Here is a 23,099-nt window from a genome sequence, read left to right as displayed (position 1 = left end):
GCAGAGTACCTCTAAAAGCAAAGCAAAAGCAGAAGGGAGGGTTCAGAAATGATAACTAAAGAGGGGTCTCAGCTGTAGGTGATGGTCGCTGCCTGTGTTGTCGACCTTTTAGCATAGCAACCAAGATGCAGTAATGATTGGTTGCTAAGACCAATAGGCCTACAAGGCACTTGAGACATGGGAGGGCAGGACATCAACATCTCTCATCACTACAAATCATCACCAGCTACATCACAGAAGATCTCAGTCTTTGAGAACAAAGTCTGATATGATAGAGAAGATGTGACTTTCTTCAGTCTCTATCATATTTTAACAAACATTTTCATTTGTTAGTTAGACTCTAACAAATATCATTGGGGATTGACTCTCATGGTATTGGGAACTATCCCATGGGTATTTTCTGATAGCTGACAATTGACTAGGTATGCAAAGATTCCCCTGTAGATTGATGGAGCCAACCACCTAACTAGTTAGTTCTTAGATCACATGGGGGAGGGTAGCCCTCAGCCTTCATGAACTTGAGCATCAGGCCACATACATCTAGTCCCGCCACAGAAGGAATTGGGCAATCGCATAAGCTTTACTGAATTGATGATTCTGTAAGAAGGTGGGTGACTGGTGGGAAGATGGGATGATTGGGATAGCGGAGGCAGAGGGTGAGGTGAGGTGAGGTTGAGGACGATGCCCACAGGTGAGTAACCAACCAACTAGTTACAGCAGCCTATAGCATCCAATCAAGGCTGGGTCCCAACTCCAACCAGGGAGTTGAATCACAGTCAAGAGAATGTCAGTCAGACCATGCCAGGATAAACCCATGTCAGCATCAACCAGATGGAGAGAAATCTGCGTATACAACCTTCTAATACTTTTAAATGGAGTGGAATAACCATTTTCCAGTTTGAAGAGATGGAATATTCTGCGTGGGCCATTAAGTACACTTCATCCAGAAGACCTGTACTCCGTGCTCCGTGCTCCGTACTACTATGAAGGAAAACATACCCACATGCTCCTTCTCAGGGTCAACTGTAGCTGAGAGTCTCAAGATGAGATGATTATGGATCTTGACAGGCATCCATAACAGAATTTCTAGCCTGCATCTCCCTGAATTAATGCTCAGAACTAGTAGTCTATATATATTTGATAAAGCAAAGTGGTGTCTTCTTCTGGTTCTGATATATATGTGTGTCTGCACAGTGCCTACAGAACTAATGCAATTAACTAACTAGTTAACTAATGAAGATCACATTTACTAAGTACAACATGAAGCTTAACATTCAGGAAAACAGCAAGTTATTTTGGGGTGGTTTTTTTGCGGAGGGGTGCCGGAATGACCAGGTTATTTGGGGGGCGTGGCGTTATAACATTTGATAATAACCCTTGATACCATCACTATATGTAGCATCCAGGCTTCTCCGCGCAGCTCCCCCACCCATACAATCCTCATTGACGACTCAAGCAGACGACACCAGCAAGTCCACCTCCGACACGCATCGCACTCGCAGCCGGCCATTCCTCCCAATGCCACCGCTCACCTCACACCCGGCCACCCCAACCCCCGCAGAGCAAAACACCTTTCCCTTCCCCGCGCCGCACTCCTTTCCGCCCTTCTTCACCCTCCAGCCCAACGCTCAAACCCTTCTCTCCCAGCTCCAAAAATGGTCCGCCCTCATCCAAGCATACTGCCGGCATCACCGCCTCTACCGTCTCTCCCTCGTCGATGCCCTCGATTCCCCACTGTTTCACAACAAGCAGATCCGCAAACGGCTGAGCCTGGTGGACGCACGGAGGATTGTGGATTGGATGTGCGGTGCGCAAGGCGGTCGGAGAGCGGAGTGGGTTGGTGGTGAGGCGGGAGGGAAGAGCGTAGCGTGGATCTGGTGGCGGAGACCTGAGGAGTGGGCTGGCGTGATTGCTGACTGGGTAAGAGATCGTTTCGTTCTTCTTTTTTGGATCTTTTTATGCTGATGATTTTAATGGCGCTGTAGGTCGAGGAAACAGCGCAGAAGAACACTGTTCTCACGCTTTACGAATTGACAGAAGGGGAGGCTACGATGTCGCAGGAATTCCACGGCATGGATCCAGATGTGCTGCAGAAGTCGTTGCATGTTCTGGTAAAACGCGGGAAGGCCCAGGTGTTCGGGAATGAAGACCAGCAAGGCGTGAAGTTCTTTTGAATGATATACGATCTTCCGTTGATTACAGCGGAAGATGGATTCTAACGACGAAGCAGAGACCTTTTATCAATGCCTGCCATACAAATATCACAAAATAAGACCTTGGCCACGGTCAACGGTGATATGTTACAATTCATCTAATCAACAGTTGCCTCGGCACACGCCGGTGTGTGCAGGGATCTTAACATAACCAGGATCAATTGCCGGATGCTACCAAATCTTCTTCCTTCCACTCATACTCATCTTTCCACCGCCACTCCTGCGACATTGCAATCTCCAACAGCCAATCCGTGCGCACAATCTTAGGGACTTTTCTTGCGTCTTGGACCATTGTTTGAAACCTCGGCCAAAGTTTCACATGGCTTTTGTCGCCGCCGCTGATGAGATACACCTCTTCCTTGTGTGCCTCTCCGCCATCCGCACCGCGACGCCCGGCAATCGTTAGCGGCCGCCCCCGGTACATTGCGCACTGTCCACCGTTTGTCTCGATGATAGACTTAAATACGTCGAAACCGCCGTGTATCGTTTCAACGCAGAATATCGTTCGACCCTGAAGGAGTCTATTCTGATTCTTTTCAGCTCTCTGCAATGCTTGGTCGAGAGAGAACTCGTATTTTTTCTCTGACTTCTTGTCACGCAGTTTGTATTTATTCGGGTCGAGCAGTTCATCCTTCTTGACACAGTCGGTTATGAAGTCGCAATTTATGATCTTCGGCGCGTATGCAAGGGCATTGACAAATTTTTGGGTCTTTAGGATAGATGGGGCAGCGAGATGTGAGCATTTCGACGCATCTTGGACAACCATGATTCCAAGGTCACGTAGAATACGCTAATGTACGTGTTAGCAACAAGGAGCCCAAACAACTTTGCTGCGAATAGGGAACCGAAAGACAAACCCTATCATTATCCTCCTGTCTCGCATTTCCCACCCATGGAGAATATCCCGTAATAAGTAAATGCATAGACACCTGTGGTCTAGTCTTCTTTTGCTTTTTGGTCTCCGTATCTGTGGTCTCATCGGGCTCAATGGACCGTTTTCTCGATACGACCGCGCCATCGTCGCTCTTCCTTCTACCACCATAAATAACTCCGCCGGCTCGCCGTTTCTCCCTCTCATAGAGAATCATATCCGGTGCGAGGTCCTGTAGGCGTGCTGTCGCAACATCTTTAGACTTTCTGCTTCCAGTGGTGGATGGGGTGTCGTTCTCTTTTCCTTCAGCAATGAACCGAGATACATGGGGTGTTTGGAGCGAGAGGCGATCCCTTTTAGTCGTGGGCTTTGATTCTGTCGTTCCTTGCGGCGTGGAAGATCCTAAAGTAGATAATTGTTTTGCAGTAGTTGTCTTTTCAGGTTGTTTTTTCACGTTGCTGACACACACATTGTTTTCCTTCTGCTGCACAACGCTCGGCGGCGTGTTTTTGTTCGTCGCTGCATCTTCTTCACGGGGGAAGAAATGTTCTTCAATGGCAAACTTGTCAATCTGTGTCTGACCTACAATCTCGCCGAGATTGGTTCTCTGGGGGAAATGCGTATATCGAGGATTGGTAACAGTCTGCATCTGCCACTTTGCGTAACTATCCTCAAGCCATAGATGGTTCACAACGTGGAGATTCCATTCTCGGGCTGCAGTGCATTTTTCACTATTCCCATGTGCTGTGATCAGATGCGTATTATCTTGTCTTAGAGACTTTGTGCATTCGGCACCGGCAGCAACAATGAGATTTTCCAAGTATATTCGCGCTTCGCCTGAATAATTCGACAAACTGATTTTCAATCCGTTAAATCCAGGGATACCGGATCGGGAAACCGGGTAATGAAGTAGTCGACGGAGTGGAGATATCCAGGTGTTCCGTGTGATGAGATGGTATAACCATGACAAGTTGCCAACCTCCTTTCCTGCTCTGGAGGCAACCTGATAATCCTCACCCTCGCGATAGCGGCCAACATAAATGTCTGCACTACCGACGTCATAGGCAATCCTACCGCCGCCTTTCACTATTAACGTCTCAAGACATTGAAGCAGGCGTTCTCCAATCTTCAAGTCGCTAGATATCATCACGCTTTTCCCGTCAAATACATTCAAATCATCCCGCACTTCGTCCGCTGAAAGCAAATATCTTGGTTCTGGAGTAGAAGCGCCAATGATATCTTTGTTTGTTGTTCCTTTTATGGGATCATCGCAGCGAGCACGGAGAATTTCGGGGTCGGGAAGCATATACGGTCGTTCGTCTATTCTCTTACCCAATTTTAGGCAATCATCGAACCTAACTCACTTAGACTTATCAGGCAATTATGCATATGAAATGGGCCTTACCAATGAGGAAGCACTATCTTTAAATTACTTAAACGTCCAGCGGCTTGTCGGCACTTGTCGGTATCCATATTCAACGCAACAAGGTGCGTCGTACTACTCGTAAGTCTGGCTGTATAGAGCCCGCCCATCGCCAGCACTCCTCCAATAATCGCATCCTTGTCACCTTCTGGTATATCCGCACAGCTAACGAGGACGTCATTCAAAAAAAGCCTTGGGTCGGGATTATATTGTCGAGGATTTGCGAGCTTGTTTTTGGAGGCAGAAGCGTGAACCCATTGCGGCTTAACAACGGGAATCAGCGCGTCACATGCAGAATCGTGACCGGGAAAGTCAATGGTGGAAGAAACAAGGTGCGTAAATTCGCTGATTGGGGGTAACGGCGTAGGCGACTGATGGATGACTACTTCACCTCCACGCTCCTCGATTGTAGATGACAGCTATAGGCAACTATTAGTTCGATAGGCCAAATTAAAATCTGAGCGTACGTACTTTGGAGGCGACATCGTTATCAAGTTTGTGAGAGCGGATGATACATATTCTGGTTTGTGAGAAGAGCCCGCCTTCAATATGGGAGGGTTGATCTGCCATGATTTTCGATGCGTAGATAGGCAAGGAGCGAGATAAAATGCTACTTTGAAATATAGATAGCTTAAATAACAATTATCATAGCGGCATATCGGGAAATGACGGAATCTGTTCAGCCAAAACCGAAGAGCACCAGAAGTTCTCGACATGGGTGTTGATATTGATCCGCCGCTGGCAAACGTGACGGGTCGACGCGTCCCAAGCAACACCAGATCATGTGATATAACTAATTAAACGGCATTGATGACTAATAATATCTATGCCAAGCTCAGGACTCGGCGCTTGGATGCTGCCGGGGCCGGCATTTCAGCCTCGGCTCGTTGCCAGCCGTACTCCGTAGACGGGGCGGAAAGCTGAAGAGGAGGCGGGTTCGGCATGGGGTGAGAGCAGTGATAGCTACATCATCAAGGACAGAGACCTGTCTCAGGAGCCCGGGATATATGCAAGCGGAAACAGAGGTCTGAAGTTGCGATGGCTGCCACCACTTTTCCCTTCCGTGTGGTTGAGCACGTCACCCCGTGCCAACACATTCGGGAATACCCCCGGGCGACGAGCACGACTCAAGAGGAGACGCTGCACCTCTCTGTGAAGCAGTACATTCCGCTGGACAACCCCAGTCCGCAGCCCGGAGATGTCACCATCATTGGAGCGCATGCGAACGGGTTTCCGAAGGTGAGGCGCCCCTGCGCGTTTGCCTGTCGCTACACCGAGCCTGACATTATTAAATAGGAATTATACGAACCCCTTTGGGAGGAGCTGTTGGCACGCTCTAAATCAAATGGATTTCGAATTCGGGCTATTTGGATTGCAGATGCTGCACACCAAGGAAACAGCAGCGTGCTAAACGAGCACGCCATGGGCAATGATCGTATGAAGACCCATTTCAAATAGTAGACCTATCACTAATGCACAGGGTAGCGTCATGGTTCGACCATCCTCGAGACCTTTTGCATTTGATCAACTTAAAAAGGGAGGAAATGCCTCGTCCGATAGTGGGCATTGGTCATAGTATGGGCGGCGGGCACTTGTTCGTTTATCCCAGTTGACTTCATTCGAGGACGAGTCCCTAATATTTCTTATGTAGGGTGGCCCTGTCTACCATCCACCCCCGTCTCTTCACGACCATCATTCTCATGGACCCGGCAATTCAAAACCTCAAGTCCTATATTTCCGACCATACCTTCCACACCAAGGGGACTAACATCCCTACCACCACCCGTGCATCCACCTACCGGCGAGATCTCTGGCCTTCGCGCTCCGCCGCCGCCGAGATCCTCCGCAAAAGCAAATTCTACCAATCCTGGGACCAACGCGTCTTCGACCGCTGGATAAAGTATGGTCTCCGCGAACTGCCCACGGCCATCCACCCCCTGGACTCACAGTCCCAAACCCTACCGCCGGGCCAGCGCCCCGTAACCCTAACGACAACCCTCCACCAAGAGGTCTTCACCTTTTCCCGCCCAAAGTACTCCATCGCCAACTCAGACCGGGAAACGCAGCGCCTCACCCATCCAGACATCTCCCTTGACGTTCCTAATAGCCACCTCTTCTACCGCCCGGAATCACCACGCATGTTCACATTCCTCCGCTACCTGCGTCCCAGCGTATTCTACATCTTCGGCGAAAAATCCGACATGAGTAAACCCGAATTCTGCCAGGAGAAGCTCGAAACCACCGGAGTCGGGGTTGGTGGGAGCGGAGGAGCGAAAGAGGGCAGGGTTGATGCATATACCCTGAAGAAAGTAGGTCATTTAATCCCGATGGAGGCAGTAAAGGACTCAGCAGAGCTGAGTGCAACGTGGCTGGGGAAAGAATTGGAGCGGTGGAGGCGAGAGGAGGAGATTTTGTGGAAGCAGTGGGAAGGGAAGAGCAAGGTGGAGAGGATGACCATTGATGACGAGTGGAAGAAACACATCGGGCCGCCACCATTAAGGAACGGGAACAATAAAACAGAAAAGAGAGCACCGAAGTTATAGACGCCGTATATACACATGCCTTGTATAGCTAAGCCTAGACATATAGAGAATACAAAGGTATCTAGCCTAAACCCTTATTATAATCCAATGATGTTTCGTCTAGTCAAGCATCCGAGGTGATTTAGGGGCCGTAGGCTTAAAATACCTATTAGGGCACACCCTCTCCAGATACACCATCCATACCTATTCATATCTTCAACGCAAGGCAAGAAATCGCGTTGGGTGCTCCCTGCAGAAGGGAAAAAAAGTTGCATAAGACTCTTTACGCCTTTTAATGATACCACAATGACTTTCTCCCATGGCCGTGTGCAAAATTCAGCGATCACCAAATAAAGAGGATGTTGATCCGCCTATATGACACATTCTCATTCTCAATTCCCAGGCCTCGCAAAAGCCCATTCCCTGACATTCAGCCACCCTTTCTTGATTCGATTTTGAATAGAATCCTCGTCCGATGGACGTACATTCATCTCACCGGATCCACCATGAAACTTTCACCGCTCACAACCGCAACCTATATGGAAGCATGGGCCTCTTGCATCAGACGGGGAAGACCAAATTTTCCAAGAATGGAAGTCAAACAAACTCTTCAAAATTAAGATTCTAAGAAATGTCGGCACCGTCTTGGCCACCATGCAAGGTGGCATCCCGGAGGAGCTAGTCTCACTACAGTGCGGGTCTTTCAATGTCTACCTGTGCGTGAAGTTTGCAGATGGTGGTTCTGTATTCGTCTAGTTTCCAATGCCCAGGCACACCCATGTTTCCGGAAGAGAAATTGAAGTGGAAGTCTCGGTGATGTGCTTTCTGGAAAGACACACGGATGAATCATCTGTCCACCCGATAGAACAATACTATCGAGTCAGCTGAAGGGTGCAGATATACAACGTGGCTTATAAGCTTGCCTGAGAAGGTTAACTCTGCATATTTAATCTTAGCCCCTTCAAACTATTCTCTGACAATTTCTGCATAACAAACATTCTTACCAATGCTGAATTCAAGCTTGCAGGGACAGCCAACTCAGAGTCCACTCATGCTGTGTCAGCAGAATCTGCTCAAAGCCCATCTTACTGACTGCTTCTTGATTGTCCTGGATATTGACCGGATAGATTTAATGATTGGTCTCAGACTTCAAGGAAGCTTGAGAGAAGGAGGAGACAGCTATCCAGCATGGTAGATATCAGACAACAACACTCTCTTCAGAGATATAAAAGCGAGCTGGGTGTCTGATACGGTCTACTGGGTCATGACTGACAAACAATTCTTTGGCGCTACTGGAGACACTGGATACCAGTTCCACTTGCTCACAAAAGAGGAGAGAAGGACGAAAGAAAATTGGCTAAGAAGGGGGAGTGCATGTTGAAAGACTGGGGCTCAGTCACAGTGCCCATGAAGTCAGTATTGTAGCTGGTAAAGTGCGAAATGAGAGTGTTTCTGCATTTGGGAAGATCGGCTTTAACCTCACTGCATTCCATGATATCGATGCTCCACAAGAGCGGGAGCCCAGAAAACCGAGAAGTTCTCAGCTAAAAAAAAAATAGATACTCACGACGAAACATCAAGGGCAGAACAGGTACTTTTTGTTTTGGGAAGACCCATCTATACATGTAGTTACTCGCATCAGCAAACGTGGGAGAAAGGTGAAATTCAGTATTCAAACAATTTTCACAAGAAAAAAGTGGAAGTGATCTTTTCTAGCCCGGAGCAAAACCGCAAAAGAAATCTATACTAAGGGAGGTACTCGAAACCGAATCCGAAAAAAGAAAAAGAAGAAAAAAAAAGGGAACATGTTACTCTAATCCGTCCGATAAACCATCAGATTCAAAGAAGATAGGTATCTAACATCAAGAGAGATGTGAAGAAAAGGTGTAACATGAAGAGTTTAATGGGTCTTTATCGCGGCCGTTCCGTTCAAATGGACGGGCTTTGGGATCTCTTTCTCGACACGGACAACGTCAGGCCAATTGTAGAACCGTGGCCAATACAGTTCATACTCGTCCTGGCGGCCGTTAAGGCAGTGCCGGAGCCAAATGCCCCAAATGATATAAATGTATGCACCAGTTCCAGTCAGAAGATGCCTAGAGATGTAAATTAGCATTGAATGCACCCATCGTTGAGGTTCAGATCGACAAGTACATACCACCATCCATGGCCTTCGAGGACGATACCCCACGGAAGACCGATTCTCCTGCGCCAGCCTCTAAAAGTGGAGCAATAGTGGTTGTCGAGGTTCCAGATCAAAAAGCCGGTAAGGAACGAAGTCAACCCAAACACAACCATGAACCACATGGTGTTCAGAATTTTCAAATCTCGGGTGTTCTGGGAGAGTTGAACGTCTCTCGAGGAGCATGGGTTCGAGCCTCCGTTGACGTGTGCTGATGCACTCAGTGCGAGGGCCTTGCGCCATTTTGATCGGAGGGTTACCTCCATTAACCACATACTCCGAAGGACAACCACGACTGTCAGTATGGCGTAGGCATTCTGGTGGAACCTTGGATCCTGGAGATAATGATAGTATGCGGTGATGAAAATAGATAGACCGAGAAGACTGGAGCCGAGTATGGCGCGGGCCTTTGTAGATTTCGAGAAGGAAAAAGTGGCGTAACACATCAAGCACGTGGTATAAATCATGGAGAGTTCATCGACGAGCTGCATTGGGTCTAGTCGAGCGAGAAGGTTAGCGGATGGTTTGGGAATGGGGATAGGAAGTTCAAGGGGCGAAAGCGCACATTTCAATGTAGAATGGAAGAGCAAGCTTCCAAGGCCGACGATAAAGTAGCCGATGAAAGCGATCTGAAAGATGAAATCATGGCCATTTTTTCGACAGCTGATGATCCCCTTTACTCCGAGAAAGAGAAACAACGCATTGGTCAAGGAGTTGACGATCTCGGCAAAATAGATGGTGGCATAGTAATCCTAAGTTGCAAATGCATACTGTCAGTCGACGCGCCCTGAACAAGATTATAAACGCGAGGATACCGGAAGTTATTTCTTACCTCCTCACACCAGTTGAGAGTCGAGGTGACGGGACTCCAGAAACCTGTCCGAGCAGGCGGGTATGGAATATGGAACATTTTCAAGTGAGGAAGAGCTAGACTGTTGATCCCTGCATCGGCCGGGAACGTGCGGAGCAAGAAGCAGGGATGGCACTGGGCAAACGAGCGAAACGAGATATCTACTGAATAAAGCAAAAAAAAAAGGCACAAGAGAGAGAATAAACTAAGGGAAAAAATTGTTCCTTTTTAAGAAAAAGAGCGCAGGATTACGAGGCGAAAAAGGTTCGTGGGGATGGGGAAAATTGAAGAGGCTTTAACGATGGATGATGGACCTGTGACGTATTGCGTGGACTGGCCTCTGACAAGATGACACTCGGGGTGACAGGGGTCAGGAGGGGAGAGCAGCAACGAAGACCAAGGCAATGGTCTTGAAGAGTAACGTATGGGAGGAGGAGGAGAAGAAGAAGAAGAAGAAGAAGAAGAAGAGAGCGTGTGTGAGAGACAAAGAGAGAGGACAGGAGGAGGAAGCAGAGGGCAGCACGTTACGTTGCCCTCGCCGGCGATTCCCTGGTTCGGACGATAAGACCCGATAAGGCAGCCCTAACTGACCCGCCAAGAGCCGACCGTCCCGGACCTCCGCCGCCCAATCGCAGCGCTGCTGACTAAACCCTTCCGAGTTCCGTTCTGGGCGGCGCGTCCTTTGCTAAAGATAGGCGCTGACGCCCTGGCTGCCTGTCAGCGCCGGTCTCTGCAGGGTCCAGCCCCATGATCTGTCGCTTCTCGACCACCTCGACTTCTGGCGTGCCTCCAGCCGTCCCCGGAAATCGATGCGACAGGAAAGTCGCCCCCAAGGCACCGCATGCACCGACGGCATTTGTTGCCTCCAGGGACGATTCAGTCTGACTTTGTGCGTTCCACGGCTCAGCAGAAGAACAAGAATCCACCCCGCAACAAGGTCCGCCACCTGGCTGAGTGACGAGAGACGGTCGTTGGAGTCGGAGCAAGATCCCAACTTGAAGAATCCCACTGCCGGTCTCTGCTTCAATATAGGAGTGTATACGGAGTAGAGATGAAGGGGGACATGCTTAGTACCGTTTCTCCGTTCGTACCAATACTGGTAGTTGAGATAGTAGCGCAAACGGCCTTGAATCCCGAAGGACTATCCACTGAGTGGAAAAGGACTCTCGGTAGTACCGTAAAACGAAGGATTTGCCTGACGTTCTCCAGAAAAAAAAAGGTAAAAATTCAACAAGATGGCTACGAGTTGAGTTTTCCATCCGAATCACCTTGGCTCTAATGCAGGGGCAAATGGCATATTAGATCATCAATCTCCATGACTCCCAGAGGTGGTGGTCTGTCTGGCCGGGAAAGACTTGGGAAAAAGGAATGCCCCAAGACTGTAACTATGTATGACAACGAACGGGTTGTCTGAGCCTCAGGGAAACATACTTCAAACACAGAGGCTTCAGGGATCTTCCCATGACATCGCTGGTGACAGGTGCTATATGCACTCGGCCATGGCCAGGCCTTGTTGAAAAGCCAGCCCATGTTTCGCATCCGAATAGAACCAAGGTGTGGCCAAAACGGGCTAAAAAGTTTGAACAAAGAATAGTAACGACCAGAGTTACAGTTTGGCAACATGGGTCCTGGCTTGCTAATGGCGGATGGACCACCGAGAGGAAAAGAGGCTGTCATCTTTTCCAGGGCCGTCATTTCTGGGAGGTTTGTCTTGCGGACAAGGCAGGCCTGGATGCAAATTTTCGGCTCGGAGGAACTTCCTCATGTGTCGCGCTCTTCTCGCCTCTATTCTATCTTCCCAGACATCATAGAGATTAGTATCAGGATCAACGCTTGGTAGAGCTCCGAAAGCAGGCCGTAAATACGTTGTGCATCACAACCTCACCTCGAAGGAATCGATCATTCACACACCAGAAGTATCTTAGGTCACCCCTTCGAGTCTCTGGCTTGCCCAGGGAACCAACAAGGTTGGAAACGCTGGGCCGGCCCCCTTGTTCATCCGCTCCGAAGTCCTGCCCAATCAGATCCTCACCGCAACAGCGACCACTTGACATCACTCGAGCCGCTCGTTGACGGATCCAAGCAACAGAGACGCTCCCCCTCCTGAGAAGAAGTTTCCTTGTCCCTAGCGCTTAACGGTTTCGCAAGAACCCATTTTATCTCTCCAATTAGATCTCCATTTACCTTCGAGCCCCCCCTACCTTTTGCTAGCTACTGCCCACTTCCCCTGTTTCGAAAGTCAAAATGTCCATTCCCAATGAAGCTCTTCAAAAGGTGCGGCACCTGTCAGGGTCAACACGACACAATCGCGATCAAAGCTCCATCATAGGATTAGTTCTAGCGCTTGCTGACACCTGTATTGCTACTATTAATAGCTAGTCCAAGAGATTGAATCTCAAGCCATTGCCTCGCAGCAGCAGATCGGCCTGGTCAAGTCCCAAATCACATCGAAGCAGCGAGAGGTACGCCTCCTGGAACTCACTTCGAGCGAGGTGGGCCAAGTTCCGAAGGGAACCAATGTATACGAAGGTGTTGGTAAAATGTACGTTTATGATTTTCAGCCGTTGCTGCCGACGGTGTATCTGAATCCCCTCTTTTCATTCACCATCGCTATGGTCTCGAAACGTTCCGAAGGCTGATTTGTGGGTGATGCGTGCTTGGCTTTTATAGGTTCGTCGCGACGCCTATCGATAATGTCAATAAACGATTGTCAGATGAGCAGAAGGGATTGAAGACGGATATCACGAATCTCGAGAAGAGACTACATTATTTGGAGACGACATTTAAAAATAGCCAGAACCAGATCGAGCAGATTTTCCGGAGTGGCGGGAGATCGTGAGGTGTTGAATCTTCTCCTTTTTTCTTTATAAAAAGATTGTGGACATTTACTGCATATGAAAGCCTACGAAGCGTGAGCGCGGCCTCGACAATATTGGGATGGTCGCCTGGGGGAGAAAGCTCGCCCTGGGTCTTGGCTGTCGAGGCAATACTTTGCAATCCGTGAACGTGGGAGTCTCTGCACATATTCTTGTTGGAGCGTGGAGAATTAGATCCATTGAGTGAGATTGAGCGAGAGGTGATTGTTTTTGGCAATCGAATGTGCTGGGCTCCAAGTGGAGTGGATGGGATTGTTCCAATGACTTCTGTGACTTCGAGTGCCTGGCATTATGGAGCGTCTCATGAAGCTCAATGTGATGTAGAATGACTATCATTATATATATATATATATATATGTATATGTATATATCAATAAAATCGAGTGAGCTGTATTATAATCTCCGGTGACCGTTGCTATTAAGTAGACTACTCGCGTGACTGATAGAAATCCGAATATCCAACTTTTGCGAGCATGGCCATATAATTTTAAGATAGTATGTTATAAAAACATGAGGGAAGCACTTGCAGACTGGCAGAGGATAACATAAAGTCGATATGTATGTGGGCATGGGAGGCATACGCCCCTGGAATAAGCCAGCCACTTGAATTAAAAGCAGGACTTATATTTGCCAGAAAGTGAGTGGTATATAACCAGACAGCCCTGGTGGCCGAACGGTCGGTCCTTGTGGGTTGGGATTACGACGGGTCTCTCCGAGACACTGCCAGTCGTCCCTCTACTCCCTACCGGAACGCAAGCCTGCAATGCAGCTTCAGGTCAAACCCCCCGTCGAAGAGGCAGTGGGGGGGCGGGCGGTATACGCAGGTGTCAATTTTTGTTGCTGAGTCCTCCAGCATATATTTTTCGTCTATAGAGGCCTTGAACATATGGGTATTGGGGTATCTTATCCATGATATGTGGTGGGTGCTTTGCATGCAGTTGTTTTCGCTGTAGGTACCTGTACCACGGAGCTATGAATCGCAGAGGGAGCTCTGATATGCCGTCCCGAATTGGAAATTGAAATTTGAGCCACTCGGAGGCGCCAAGTTCGAATCTCGCTCTCGAGCCTCGAAAAAAGGATTACTTTTTATTCCCATATTAATTCACTTCGATCGGAGTACTCTGTACAATTTCTCAATGCAAAAAAATTAAAAATAAGAAAAAGGAAAAGAAGGAAAAAGACTACTAACAGGCTACAACGCAGCCTGCGAAACAACAAAACTGAGCGGCATTATCACATCCAATTTCTGGTTCCTGGTTCGGGACAAGACTCCAATCAAGGAACTCCAAGCTCTCTTTCCAAGGGTCTTGCAAAGTCCCCTGTGGAGCTGGCGGCTCTTCATCCAGGTTTCAAGGCCGTGCCTCAGGGAATTGGGCGTCGAATAATGACATTCGTGCGTTCATGGGGCATTTGATAAGGTAGACACGCAGAGAGATGCATCCTGGACGAAGGAGGCAACATCAAGCTAATGCATTCCGTGATTAGGGCGGTAACCACTCCTTCACAAAGGACGAGTTAATGCACTGCGCAGATTTGCTCGAGCATGTTGGCGGTTAGGGTGAGGGCCAGCTCAACAGCGAATGGCTAAACTGGCACGAGAACATGGCCAGGCGAATGAGACACAACATCCTTTCCTCACCAGGTGCGGGATGGTTCAGGCGACCCCTTGCTTGTGATCAGCAGTCGTTGATGGCACAATATGATTGGGAGCTTGAAGAAGCGACAGATATTGCGACGCACTTTCAGGCAAATTCTTGGCCCGCACAGCGATGGCACCGGCTCCACATTCTGGTGGGCTTCCTGGCTTGAGCGGTGGTGCTAAATATGTATACAGACCCAGCACGGGGGAGGCTGGGAGAAAGGATTCCTCACGGAGCCGTGGCCTCCCTTCATTCTCAACAGCAAGACTGCTGCAAGATATGGAGTAGACCCTTGAAACATCCTCTTCGAGGAGCCGCCCAACCATCCAAGGATCGCCTAGCTATTCTCAGAAGTCAACGTCCTCTGACGCCGTCTGCTGCCGACAGCGCTGCCCTACGCTGCAATCGGCCCCGCTTCATCCCCTTCTTCTTGCTCACTGGGCGGCTTCCGTCCATCCAGCCAGCGGCCGACCCTGGCGGCGGCTCGTCGTAATCAAACATAAGAGGCTCTTCGTCCACATATCCGCACAGTCCCCTCTTCATCCTCAAACCTCCAACATCATAACAACCCCATTTATCGAACTGCTGCGACGTGAAAGGCCTCAGGCATTACGGAAGATTAAATAAGATGCACCAATAAAATATACCCTTCAATTTAACTATAAATAAACGAAGCCGAAGTTCGTTCTTTTTTGCCCTGTTGTTGGGGACGTGCACGACTTACGAACATCCCACCTTAGACCTTCCAACCTCAACGAGGCACCTATACTATCTTATCTAACGTCAAGTATCATCGCCTATAACATTGTTCCATCCTTTTTCTGTCCCCTGATTTCTCGAATACCAGTTTTTTCTGTTTTTGAGGCCCCCTTTCCCAAATATTTCTTCGTCGCCCCGCTCCTAAATCGCTCTGAAATTCACTACCAAAGAGAGTCGTGGCCGTTGGAAGGATCAGGCCACGGAAACAAATTAGCCAGTCATGCCACGATTCCGAGGTATCCTCGAGTCACCATCCAGCTCGGATACAGATTCAGACTCCTACCAGGAGGACCGATTCCGCCACCATAGACGTCCTGTTGACAGACGTCGTGGTTTCCTCGACATCAAAGCCCCCCGGGTCAGAGCCGCCTCTGTTGGTGATCGCCATAGGGATTCGTCAATCTACATCGGCATCAACAATGAAAACTATTCCAAGTCCCCGCCGCGTCCGCGGAACCGTGCCAGGTCGTTTTCCCGTCGGCGTGATGCAGCAGGTGCCTGGGACGAGGTAGAAACAAACATCCTCCGCGAGCAAAGAGCTATCCGTCAGGAAATCATTGAACGCGATATCCGAGACCGTTATCGTGAGCAAGAAAAGGAGCGGCTGCGTGAGCGCGACCGAGACAGGGACCGGGATCGGGATCGCGACTACGAACGGGAGCGGGAGCGGGAGCGGGAGAAGGAACGCGAGAGGGAACGCGAGAGGGAACGCGAACGGGAACGGCTACGCGAACGTGAGATACTTGAGCTCGAAGCACAGCTTCAATCACAAAGAAGAAAACTCGAGCAATTGGTTGAAGATAGGCTCTGGGAAGAGGCAGAACGGGAAGAAGAGATATATCGACGCCGAAAAAGGCGGTGGGAAAAACTAAGGGATAAAGAACTTGAACACGAACAGCGGGAGCGCGAGCGTGAACGAGAGCGTGAACGCGAACGTGAGAGGGAGCGACGTGACCGAGGGCGCGGTCGAAGCCGAAGCCACAGCCATAGCCGTAGCCGAAGCCGGTACAGGGCTTGCTGGACCCGTGACGAGATCGCAAACGAACTTGCGCACGAGGAACTACGTCATATAAAGCAGGAAGAGGCTAATAAGAAGCACGTCGAGGATGCTTTTTTGATCGCACAATTCCGCGCCTTACAGGAAGAGGAAGAGCGTAATAAGCGCGAACGGAAGATACGGCAGAAGATAGAAGCTGAGCGGGCGAAGCAGGAAGCAGAAGAGCTAGAAAAACAACAGCATGAACAGAAGCTAAGAGAAGAAGCTATAGAAGAATATAAGAGGGAAGAAGCCGAGAAAGAACGCAAACGGCGTGAAGAGGAAGAGCAGGCTGAAAAACAGTTCAATGAGCGGCTTCAAAGGTTGTTTGGTAGCCATGGGTTTTCGGAAGAGGATATGAAGAAATTTTTAAACCAGAATAAAGAAAAACCAGAGCCCAAAGCTATAGAGCCGCATGCTCCCAAAGATCAATTTGTCAAGGTACGCGCATTCGGCTCCCCGAGTTACGCAAACCTATACTAAAATCATTGAAGGTCCATCGTCGGTTTATCTCTCCTTCGACGCTTATGGCATACGGACTTCCATGGGAGTGGGATCCTGTAAGTCTCCCTACGCCCCACCGTTGATCGCTGACCAGGGACCAAGATTCGCTAACTCAAGTCCTACCAACCCTAAAGTACGATGCAGACTACATGCTCATCCATTCTTGGGTGCCTCAAGAACTCCAGGAAGAGCTCTTCGAGCATACCCGTCGTCTACGCGAAGGGCGCATGCTCCCCGCTGCGGCGGAACCTGAACAGAGCGCAGAATACGTTGAGCTGAGGGTGAATGATAAGAAAAAAGATCAATTATTCCTGGTGAGGAAAAAGAAGGGGGCGAAGAAGCATATCTTCGTTGAGCGGTAAGTAGGTTAGGAGCGAAGCAGGCTCGCTTCTGGACAAATGCGATGATGAGGCAAGGTGTATCGCTCATCTTCTATCATTGGCTTTATAACCTTTTTCTTATAGGGAGATTTGGTTTTTGTTCTATTCTTGAAGGTCTTGGCTCCTTGTTTCCTTTCTTTATTCATGATTTATTCTTTTTAGTCCTTTTGTCTACTCAGTCATATTACTCCAAAACAAAAATATGCTGATGATTATAAGGGAGAGATGGTGCTAACAATGAACGACCAATATGCCTCATGAAGGTCTTAAAGATGAAAAATACCAATAGCACATATTATAATTAGTAAAAAAGCTATCTGTTCTATTCCACCATGTTAGTGGGATTGATCATAATATGACTAGGGGGTTTGAGCAAATACTTGGAGTGGGTTGATTTCATTGCGTAGCTGCCATCGACATAAACATACTCCGTACATATAACTCCATTAACCCATACGCATCCCGTCTATACAGAAAGATCCCATGATATAGATAATTTTACAAATCCGGCCTTGTTCCCAATTCACCAAAACCATGCTCAAATGCAATGACAGGAGAAATGGCCATGATAGATGCATAGACCTCAGCTTACAACACTCCCTTAACATCTCTCTGCTCCTCTGCCCATCTCTTCTCCGCCCACATAATCAACTCCTCGTAAACCGTCCATGCCAGTGCCGAACTCAGCGCCTTCCTTCCCATTCGTAATCCTAATCCGCCAAATAAACTCCTCATTCCGTCTTCTCGGAGCATCAATGCAGTCGCACGCATCATGTTTTTATATTTGGAGGGCATAAGTTGGACTCGGGTTTTCACGACATCGAAGGGGTTCGTTATGGTGGTAGCCAGACCTGCAGCGAGGGCGCCGGAGATGAAATTTATGGATGCTGTTGAGGGGGGTGATTTCTGCTGCTCTGTAGGAGTGCTCCGAGCAGAAGGGGAGGAAGCCCCGAGAAGGGAGGCAAGGCTGCGCTTCGATTGTTCGTAGAAGACCACATAAAGTCCTGCATAGGGAGCATCGCGGATAGCGGTTGCTCCAAAGCCAGCAAATAGGCCTCTCACGCCTTCGTGCCGGACGATATCTTTCGCTGCTCCCCATAAGCTGCGATAAGCATAGTAGTCGGATTCATAGCGGACTTTGAGGACCGTTACGGGCATCATAACGAATCCAGCGGCTACCCGTGCGACGGCGCCGGTTATCAGGTTTGCTGTGTGTGAAAGCTTGGGTAGAGCAGACGACGCAGACACCCCCGACGGGGAGTTTCCATTCTGTGGCTTGCTCCCATGGCCGCCCCGGAACAAATACCCGGGATCATCGGCTGCAACTGCTGTTCTTAAAGTGTTTAAACTGGTGAAATACAGCGCAGAACCGAACCCTGTTCGAAGGGCGGAAGGAAGTGTGCCACGCCATAATCCCTGAATGGGATGCGGAGAAGCCAAGATAGAGCGGATTGTCGGCAGGAGAGCAGCTGTTTCTCGAGACTGCTGGACTCGGGTTTTGAGAAGGTCGGCAGGTTGAAGGAGGATGGAGGAGGTGAGGCCGGAGAGGAGGCCAGCCGCAAAATGAAAGGTTGGCTTGGATAGATAAGCTATTGCATGCGTTCCGGTTATTTATGACCAAGCTTTGGAGGGAAATTGGAGCTGGTGATGGGCATACTGGAGCTTTTCAACTGCACACTGGAATGGGAGCCATTAGACATTCTTGTCCACTCGATCCACGAGCAGTACAGGTATTACCTATATCCTGAAAATGCTTGATTGGAGAACACTCGGATATAGGATCTGAATTTTCGAATCTTTCGTCTCTTGTTACAGAAGTTGGCTGGCGGGTCGCATTTTTCTTCGGAGCACTTTTGGTTTGGTGACTGAGTGATTCCAGATCACACCGCTAGGCGAGAGCCTAAGGTGATGTCGTCATCGCATCGTATTCTGACACTGCGGGGAGATGTGAAGGTCGAAGAAATCCACAACAGGGCGCAGTAAGTTCCGGAACGATGACATTCACAGGGTCATCACATTTTGCTTTCCGAACCAAGGAATCTCGCTCCAAGATGCCTTTCTTCCGCCAGCAAAGCCCTCGTCTTTGCCGTCCATGCTGGCAATTACATAATCAAGGCCTCGGGAAAACTTGCTCTCGGCCCGACCCTGCGCCGAGTCACGTGCAGGTACCTCCCGAAAAGCCGCGCGCCTGGCCGCTCTTGGGAAACCCTGCGTGCATCCACGATCGCCTTGGGAGGGGCTGCACCGCTTCGGTTTGGCACGCAGAAGCGAAGCCACTCGTACATTGCGGCCCGGATGAGATGCTGTGAACGAATCGACACTAGACATGGAGTGTCACTTTATACGGGGATCGTACTTATACTTTCCGGCGTCTTCCGCCGGGCTCCGAATTGTTGTTGAAAGCTCCAATGGAGAACATCGCGAGATGCTGACCTTAGGAGCGCAGCAGATGTCAAAACTGATTTCCTCCGGGGCAAGATCCTTTATCAATGACGTCGAACAAGGAGTGACCAACTCCGTTCATAAGTTAGGCTTTGCCAGTGCCTTGAACTTGCCATGCCAAAACAACAATTCGCACCAATTGACTCGGCACTTTCACATTCATGAATAGTATCAGCCCAGTTAACATGATGCCACCCGCAGCAGGTCATGATCGAATCAATGATGGGACCATGAAGGCTAACAAGAGGAGACCCCGTGCATTCTCTCCGAGATGAACTTCATTTTACAGTATGAACGGCATTGGGAAATAGACAAGGCCACCGCGTGGTGGATGTAGCTGCTCATCTGGTTCAAAAACTACAGAATTTATTGCTCAGTATGCTCTCTCTCCCCGCTCTTCGACTTCTTGATACTGAAGAGTTCCTACATTTGGAAAGTTATCGTGTTTAGGTTCATGGTTACACCATGAACAAAGAACCTACCCTTACTGCAAATTGCTTAATTCAACCTACGAAAAAAAAAGAAAAATACAAGAACCGTACCAACCACCCCAACCGACCACCCGAGACACCGACGCCACCAAGGGGAAATATTCCCATGCCTGGCTAGATATCTGGAAGCACCGGCTTCTAGCCTCCCAGGAGGGCAGCGACTCGATGAACGAGCAGCGAAACGTGCTGTCTTTGTTTCTGTTTTGGTGATTTCATTTACTGTTTAGCAGTTCTCAGAGACGAAACAGTAACTCCGCGCGAGAGATGTGTTGAGATACATGTTAAACCAACCTCCCCAGTCACCAAATTCTTGTCTTGCCACCAAGTTTGAACATCTTCTATTAATGTAAAATTACGGTCACTTTGACAACGAAAACAATGCAGCAAGCTCAATCTACTGATAATTGCTACACCGACGAGAGACAGAGGCTAAGTCGTGCTTGGGCTGCACGACAGAGGCTTGCCATGAGACAAAAGATGAGAGAGATGCGATCAATGACTGGGCAGGAAGGGTAAGGGTGGACTCCCAGGTGTGATACTTCAACATGTCTCTTCGATTCCACTTTTATAAGGTATTTCAGTATGAAGGATTCTGCTAACCGTTTTCTGACTGATTAGGCATCCTCTCGAACATGAAACGATGAAATGCTCCTCATGTGGCATCCAGATAAAAGGTACCATCCAACGGATTTAAATAATCGAAGTCCACAAGATGAATTCAAACTAAAATTACATCGTCAGATGATGTGACTCCTTCTGCGACAGCGTGTCGTGTCAGCCTAGCCCCCGATCAGGTTATATTAATGATGAACCCAGATTCCGAGGCCTCCAGCGCACCGGGTAGTATTTCTACAGATAGCAGGTCCTCTGGTGGAGCCTCGCCTATCGCGGTTTACCCCGGAATCTCTTTGGGACGGTCAGGAACTATTATCGTAGTGTCGACCTCCTCGGGGGCGTCTGGAGGAGACAGAGCGGCAGCTTTCACGACCGCTTTGCACAAACTAGATGCAGCCGCACCGGCCGTTGTCAAAGCTCTGGATGGCTTGAACTAGGTTCTTTTTGTTTAAAAATGCTTATAGCCAAATCTTAATTGTCTGAAGCGAAAATCCTGAATTTAACATTATCGAGCGCAGCGTGTTGAGGGGAGAGCAATATGTCATCAATAGCTTATGTCTCAAAGATGATCCAATCTGTGGATTTTTGGAGAGAAATATATTTAATTTTGCATTAACTACGGAGAACAGCTACTCGGTAGCCCTTCAGCAAAATAGGAATTCCGGAATCTCGAACGACTCGTCAGAAAGTCTCCACGTCAGAGGGCCGACTTGTGATACGGGCGGCATCGACCAATCGACCATGACCTGCGCGGCTTTGAGCATCACCACAATTTCCTCCACTGTGGGAACTTGCAAACAATCCAGTCTCATTGCAACAAATTGCATTCTCCTAGCGCAAATATTGCAAAATCAGGGGGCAGACATGTACAGGCTAAACTCCAACCCTCGCAATCTTTGCGAAACCGGGCGCTTAAGCGGAGTGACCACTGATGCCTCACCACAATGCGCCGCACTCTCGCAACCCCGGTCTTTCCTCGTTTTCTTTCCAACCTCACAGACTCACCCTCCCATTGAATACACCAAGTTGACTGCAGGACCATGGAGGTAAAATACTATGAAATAGATCCGGATGGTGACGTCTTGCTGCTGTTGCGAACCGCAAAGCAGGAAGACGAAAGTAGTGAAGACAGGGAGTCTGCCAACGATGAGCCCAAGGCTGAGACGCCAAATGAACGGATGGAAACCGAAAAGCGCGAAACCGAATGCAGCGGCGACGCGAAGTCGGCTGACGAGAAAACCAAAGCTGAATCGCCAACCGAATCGGTGGAATCAAGTGATATAGACATCCGGATGCGGCTCTCTTCGAAGCATCTTATCTTGGCTTCGCGTTATTTTCAGAGGATGCTTGGCGGTGATTGGAAAGAAGGATGTATTCTCCGCGATGGCCGGCAATTGGAGGTCACCGAGGAGGGCTGGAAGTCCGGGCCCTTCTTGATTCTGATGAATATCATCCACGGCCGAACGAAGAAGGTCCCTCGAACCGTGACCATTGATGTTCTTACAGAAATCGCGTCGCTTGTTGATTATTACGAGTGCCTGGAGGTGGTTGAAATCATGGCTGAGATATGGACCTCGAAGATTACCATTCCGCATGTCACTTTAAAGGATATTGCCCAGTGTATATGGCTTAGCTATACTTTCCGTTGGGAGAGCAAGTTTAAGACCTGGACAAAGCGTGCTATCCTAACACTTGAGGGCCCGTTTTATACCCAGGGACTTCCCATCCCAGACAGAATATTGAGTAAGCAGCTTATAAAGTCACACGGCCTCGAGGTCCGGACAACCTCCCGAGCTAACGGAGACAACAGACGAGATACAGGAGCGGAGAGAGGAATCGATTAAGCGGATTGTGGCATACCTCCATGGCCTCCTTGCCGAGTTCACGAAGACAGAACCCTGCTGCACTGAATGTAGCTGTATGATGCTTGGGGCATTGACCAGAGCTTTGAGCATGATGCACCTTCTCTCACCACGGCCATCCAGACCTTTCTCTAGGTTGAACCTGAGGGACATGCTAGATGGGCTTGCGAAAATCTACTCACCAAAATGGTACCTGAAATACCATGGTCGAGAAGCACATAAATGCAGCCTAGAATCCATAATACAGCCAACACTTAACAGTGTGACAGAAAGTATTACTGGTCTAGAACTGGAAAATTTTGTTCGTCCTGAGCCCATCTCCAGAGGAAGCCTGCGGAGCAGCCAAACAAAAGATTAGTATGAGCGTTTTGACATGGTATTGCTACTGGCTATGGCAAACTGCGTTATTGGCTGCTGTGAAGGTACCCATTCA

At 49.0% G+C, this 23,099-nt stretch overlaps 10 protein-coding genes across 10 annotated transcripts; 6 read left to right on the top strand and 4 right to left on the bottom strand.

Moving 5' to 3' along the window:
- The first annotated feature begins 1,426 nt into the window (after positions 1-1,426).
- Positions 1,427-3,883, top strand: D8B26_006741 (uncharacterized protein). The gene is made up of 3 exons (XM_003070179.2): positions 1,427-1,920; positions 1,986-2,948; positions 3,020-3,883. The coding sequence occupies exons 1-2, from the start codon at positions 1,519-1,521 to the stop codon at positions 2,172-2,174; spliced, it is 591 nt and encodes a 196-aa protein (XP_003070225.1). The 5' UTR covers positions 1,427-1,518; the 3' UTR covers positions 2,175-2,948; positions 3,020-3,883.
- On the bottom strand, positions 2,371-5,077 carry D8B26_006740 (uncharacterized protein; the record flags this gene model as incomplete). Its single annotated transcript, XM_003070178.2, has 4 exons — positions 2,371-3,003; positions 3,071-4,439; positions 4,490-4,926; positions 4,979-5,077. 4 exons carry the CDS (start codon positions 5,075-5,077, stop codon positions 2,371-2,373), a joined length of 2,538 nt encoding a protein of 845 aa, XP_003070224.2.
- A 338-nt stretch (positions 5,078-5,415) lies between these two features.
- On the top strand, positions 5,416-7,119 carry D8B26_006739 (uncharacterized protein). The gene is made up of 4 exons (XM_003070177.2): positions 5,416-5,746; positions 5,804-5,942; positions 5,993-6,101; positions 6,159-7,119. The coding sequence occupies exons 1-4, from the start codon at positions 5,546-5,548 to the stop codon at positions 7,048-7,050; spliced, it is 1,341 nt and encodes a 446-aa protein (XP_003070223.2). The 5' UTR covers positions 5,416-5,545; the 3' UTR covers positions 7,051-7,119.
- A 1,335-nt stretch (positions 7,120-8,454) lies between these two features.
- Positions 8,455-10,528, bottom strand: D8B26_006738 (uncharacterized protein). Its single transcript, XM_003070176.2, has 4 exons — positions 10,044-10,528; positions 9,777-9,963; positions 9,188-9,707; positions 8,455-9,125 (listed from the first exon to the last, which is right to left on the bottom strand). The coding sequence occupies exons 1-4, from the start codon at positions 10,119-10,121 to the stop codon at positions 8,930-8,932; spliced, it is 981 nt and encodes a 326-aa protein (XP_003070222.2). The 5' UTR covers positions 10,122-10,528; the 3' UTR covers positions 8,455-8,929.
- Positions 10,529-10,705: 177 nt separating this feature from the next.
- D8B26_006737 (uncharacterized protein) lies at positions 10,706-11,756 on the bottom strand (the record flags this gene model as incomplete). Its single annotated transcript, XM_066125280.1, has 3 exons — positions 10,706-11,082; positions 11,136-11,157; positions 11,493-11,756. 3 exons carry the CDS (start codon positions 11,754-11,756, stop codon positions 10,706-10,708), a joined length of 663 nt encoding a protein of 220 aa, XP_065981362.1.
- Positions 11,757-12,305: 549 nt separating this feature from the next.
- Positions 12,306-12,900, top strand: D8B26_006736 (uncharacterized protein; the record flags this gene model as incomplete). Its single annotated transcript, XM_003070175.1, has 3 exons — positions 12,306-12,335; positions 12,437-12,603; positions 12,732-12,900. 3 exons carry the CDS (start codon positions 12,306-12,308, stop codon positions 12,898-12,900), a joined length of 366 nt encoding a protein of 121 aa, XP_003070221.1.
- A 2,151-nt stretch (positions 12,901-15,051) lies between these two features.
- Positions 15,052-17,548, top strand: D8B26_006735 (uncharacterized protein). Its single transcript, XM_003070174.2, has 3 exons — positions 15,052-16,813; positions 16,867-16,932; positions 17,011-17,548. Exons 1-3 carry the CDS (start codon positions 15,557-15,559, stop codon positions 17,236-17,238), a joined length of 1,551 nt encoding a protein of 516 aa, XP_003070220.2. The 5' UTR covers positions 15,052-15,556; the 3' UTR covers positions 17,239-17,548.
- A 70-nt stretch (positions 17,549-17,618) lies between these two features.
- On the bottom strand, positions 17,619-19,539 carry D8B26_006734 (uncharacterized protein). The gene is made up of 2 exons (XM_003070173.2): positions 18,914-19,539; positions 17,619-18,845 (listed from the first exon to the last, which is right to left on the bottom strand). Exons 1-2 carry the CDS (start codon positions 18,954-18,956, stop codon positions 17,845-17,847), a joined length of 1,044 nt encoding a protein of 347 aa, XP_003070219.2. The 5' UTR covers positions 18,957-19,539; the 3' UTR covers positions 17,619-17,844.
- Positions 19,540-20,209: 670 nt separating this feature from the next.
- D8B26_006733 (uncharacterized protein) lies at positions 20,210-21,430 on the top strand. The gene is made up of 3 exons (XM_066125279.1): positions 20,210-20,701; positions 20,808-20,863; positions 20,931-21,430. Exons 1-3 carry the CDS (start codon positions 20,568-20,570, stop codon positions 21,239-21,241), a joined length of 501 nt encoding a protein of 166 aa, XP_065981361.1. The 5' UTR covers positions 20,210-20,567; the 3' UTR covers positions 21,242-21,430.
- Positions 21,431-21,844: 414 nt separating this feature from the next.
- Positions 21,845-23,024, top strand: D8B26_006732 (uncharacterized protein; the record flags this gene model as incomplete). The annotated part of the gene is made up of 2 exons (XM_066125278.1): positions 21,845-22,547; positions 22,615-23,024. The coding sequence occupies 2 exons, from the start codon at positions 21,845-21,847 to the stop codon at positions 23,022-23,024; spliced, it is 1,113 nt and encodes a 370-aa protein (XP_065981360.1).
- Positions 23,025-23,099: the final 75 nt, after the last annotated feature.

The sequence above is a fragment of the Coccidioides posadasii genome, chromosome 3 (assembly GCF_018416015.2).
Source record: "Coccidioides posadasii str. Silveira chromosome 3, complete sequence".
Lineage (NCBI taxonomy): Eukaryota > Fungi > Ascomycota > Eurotiomycetes > Onygenales > Onygenaceae > Coccidioides > Coccidioides posadasii.
This window is presented reverse-complemented; position numbering and strand designations above follow the sequence as displayed.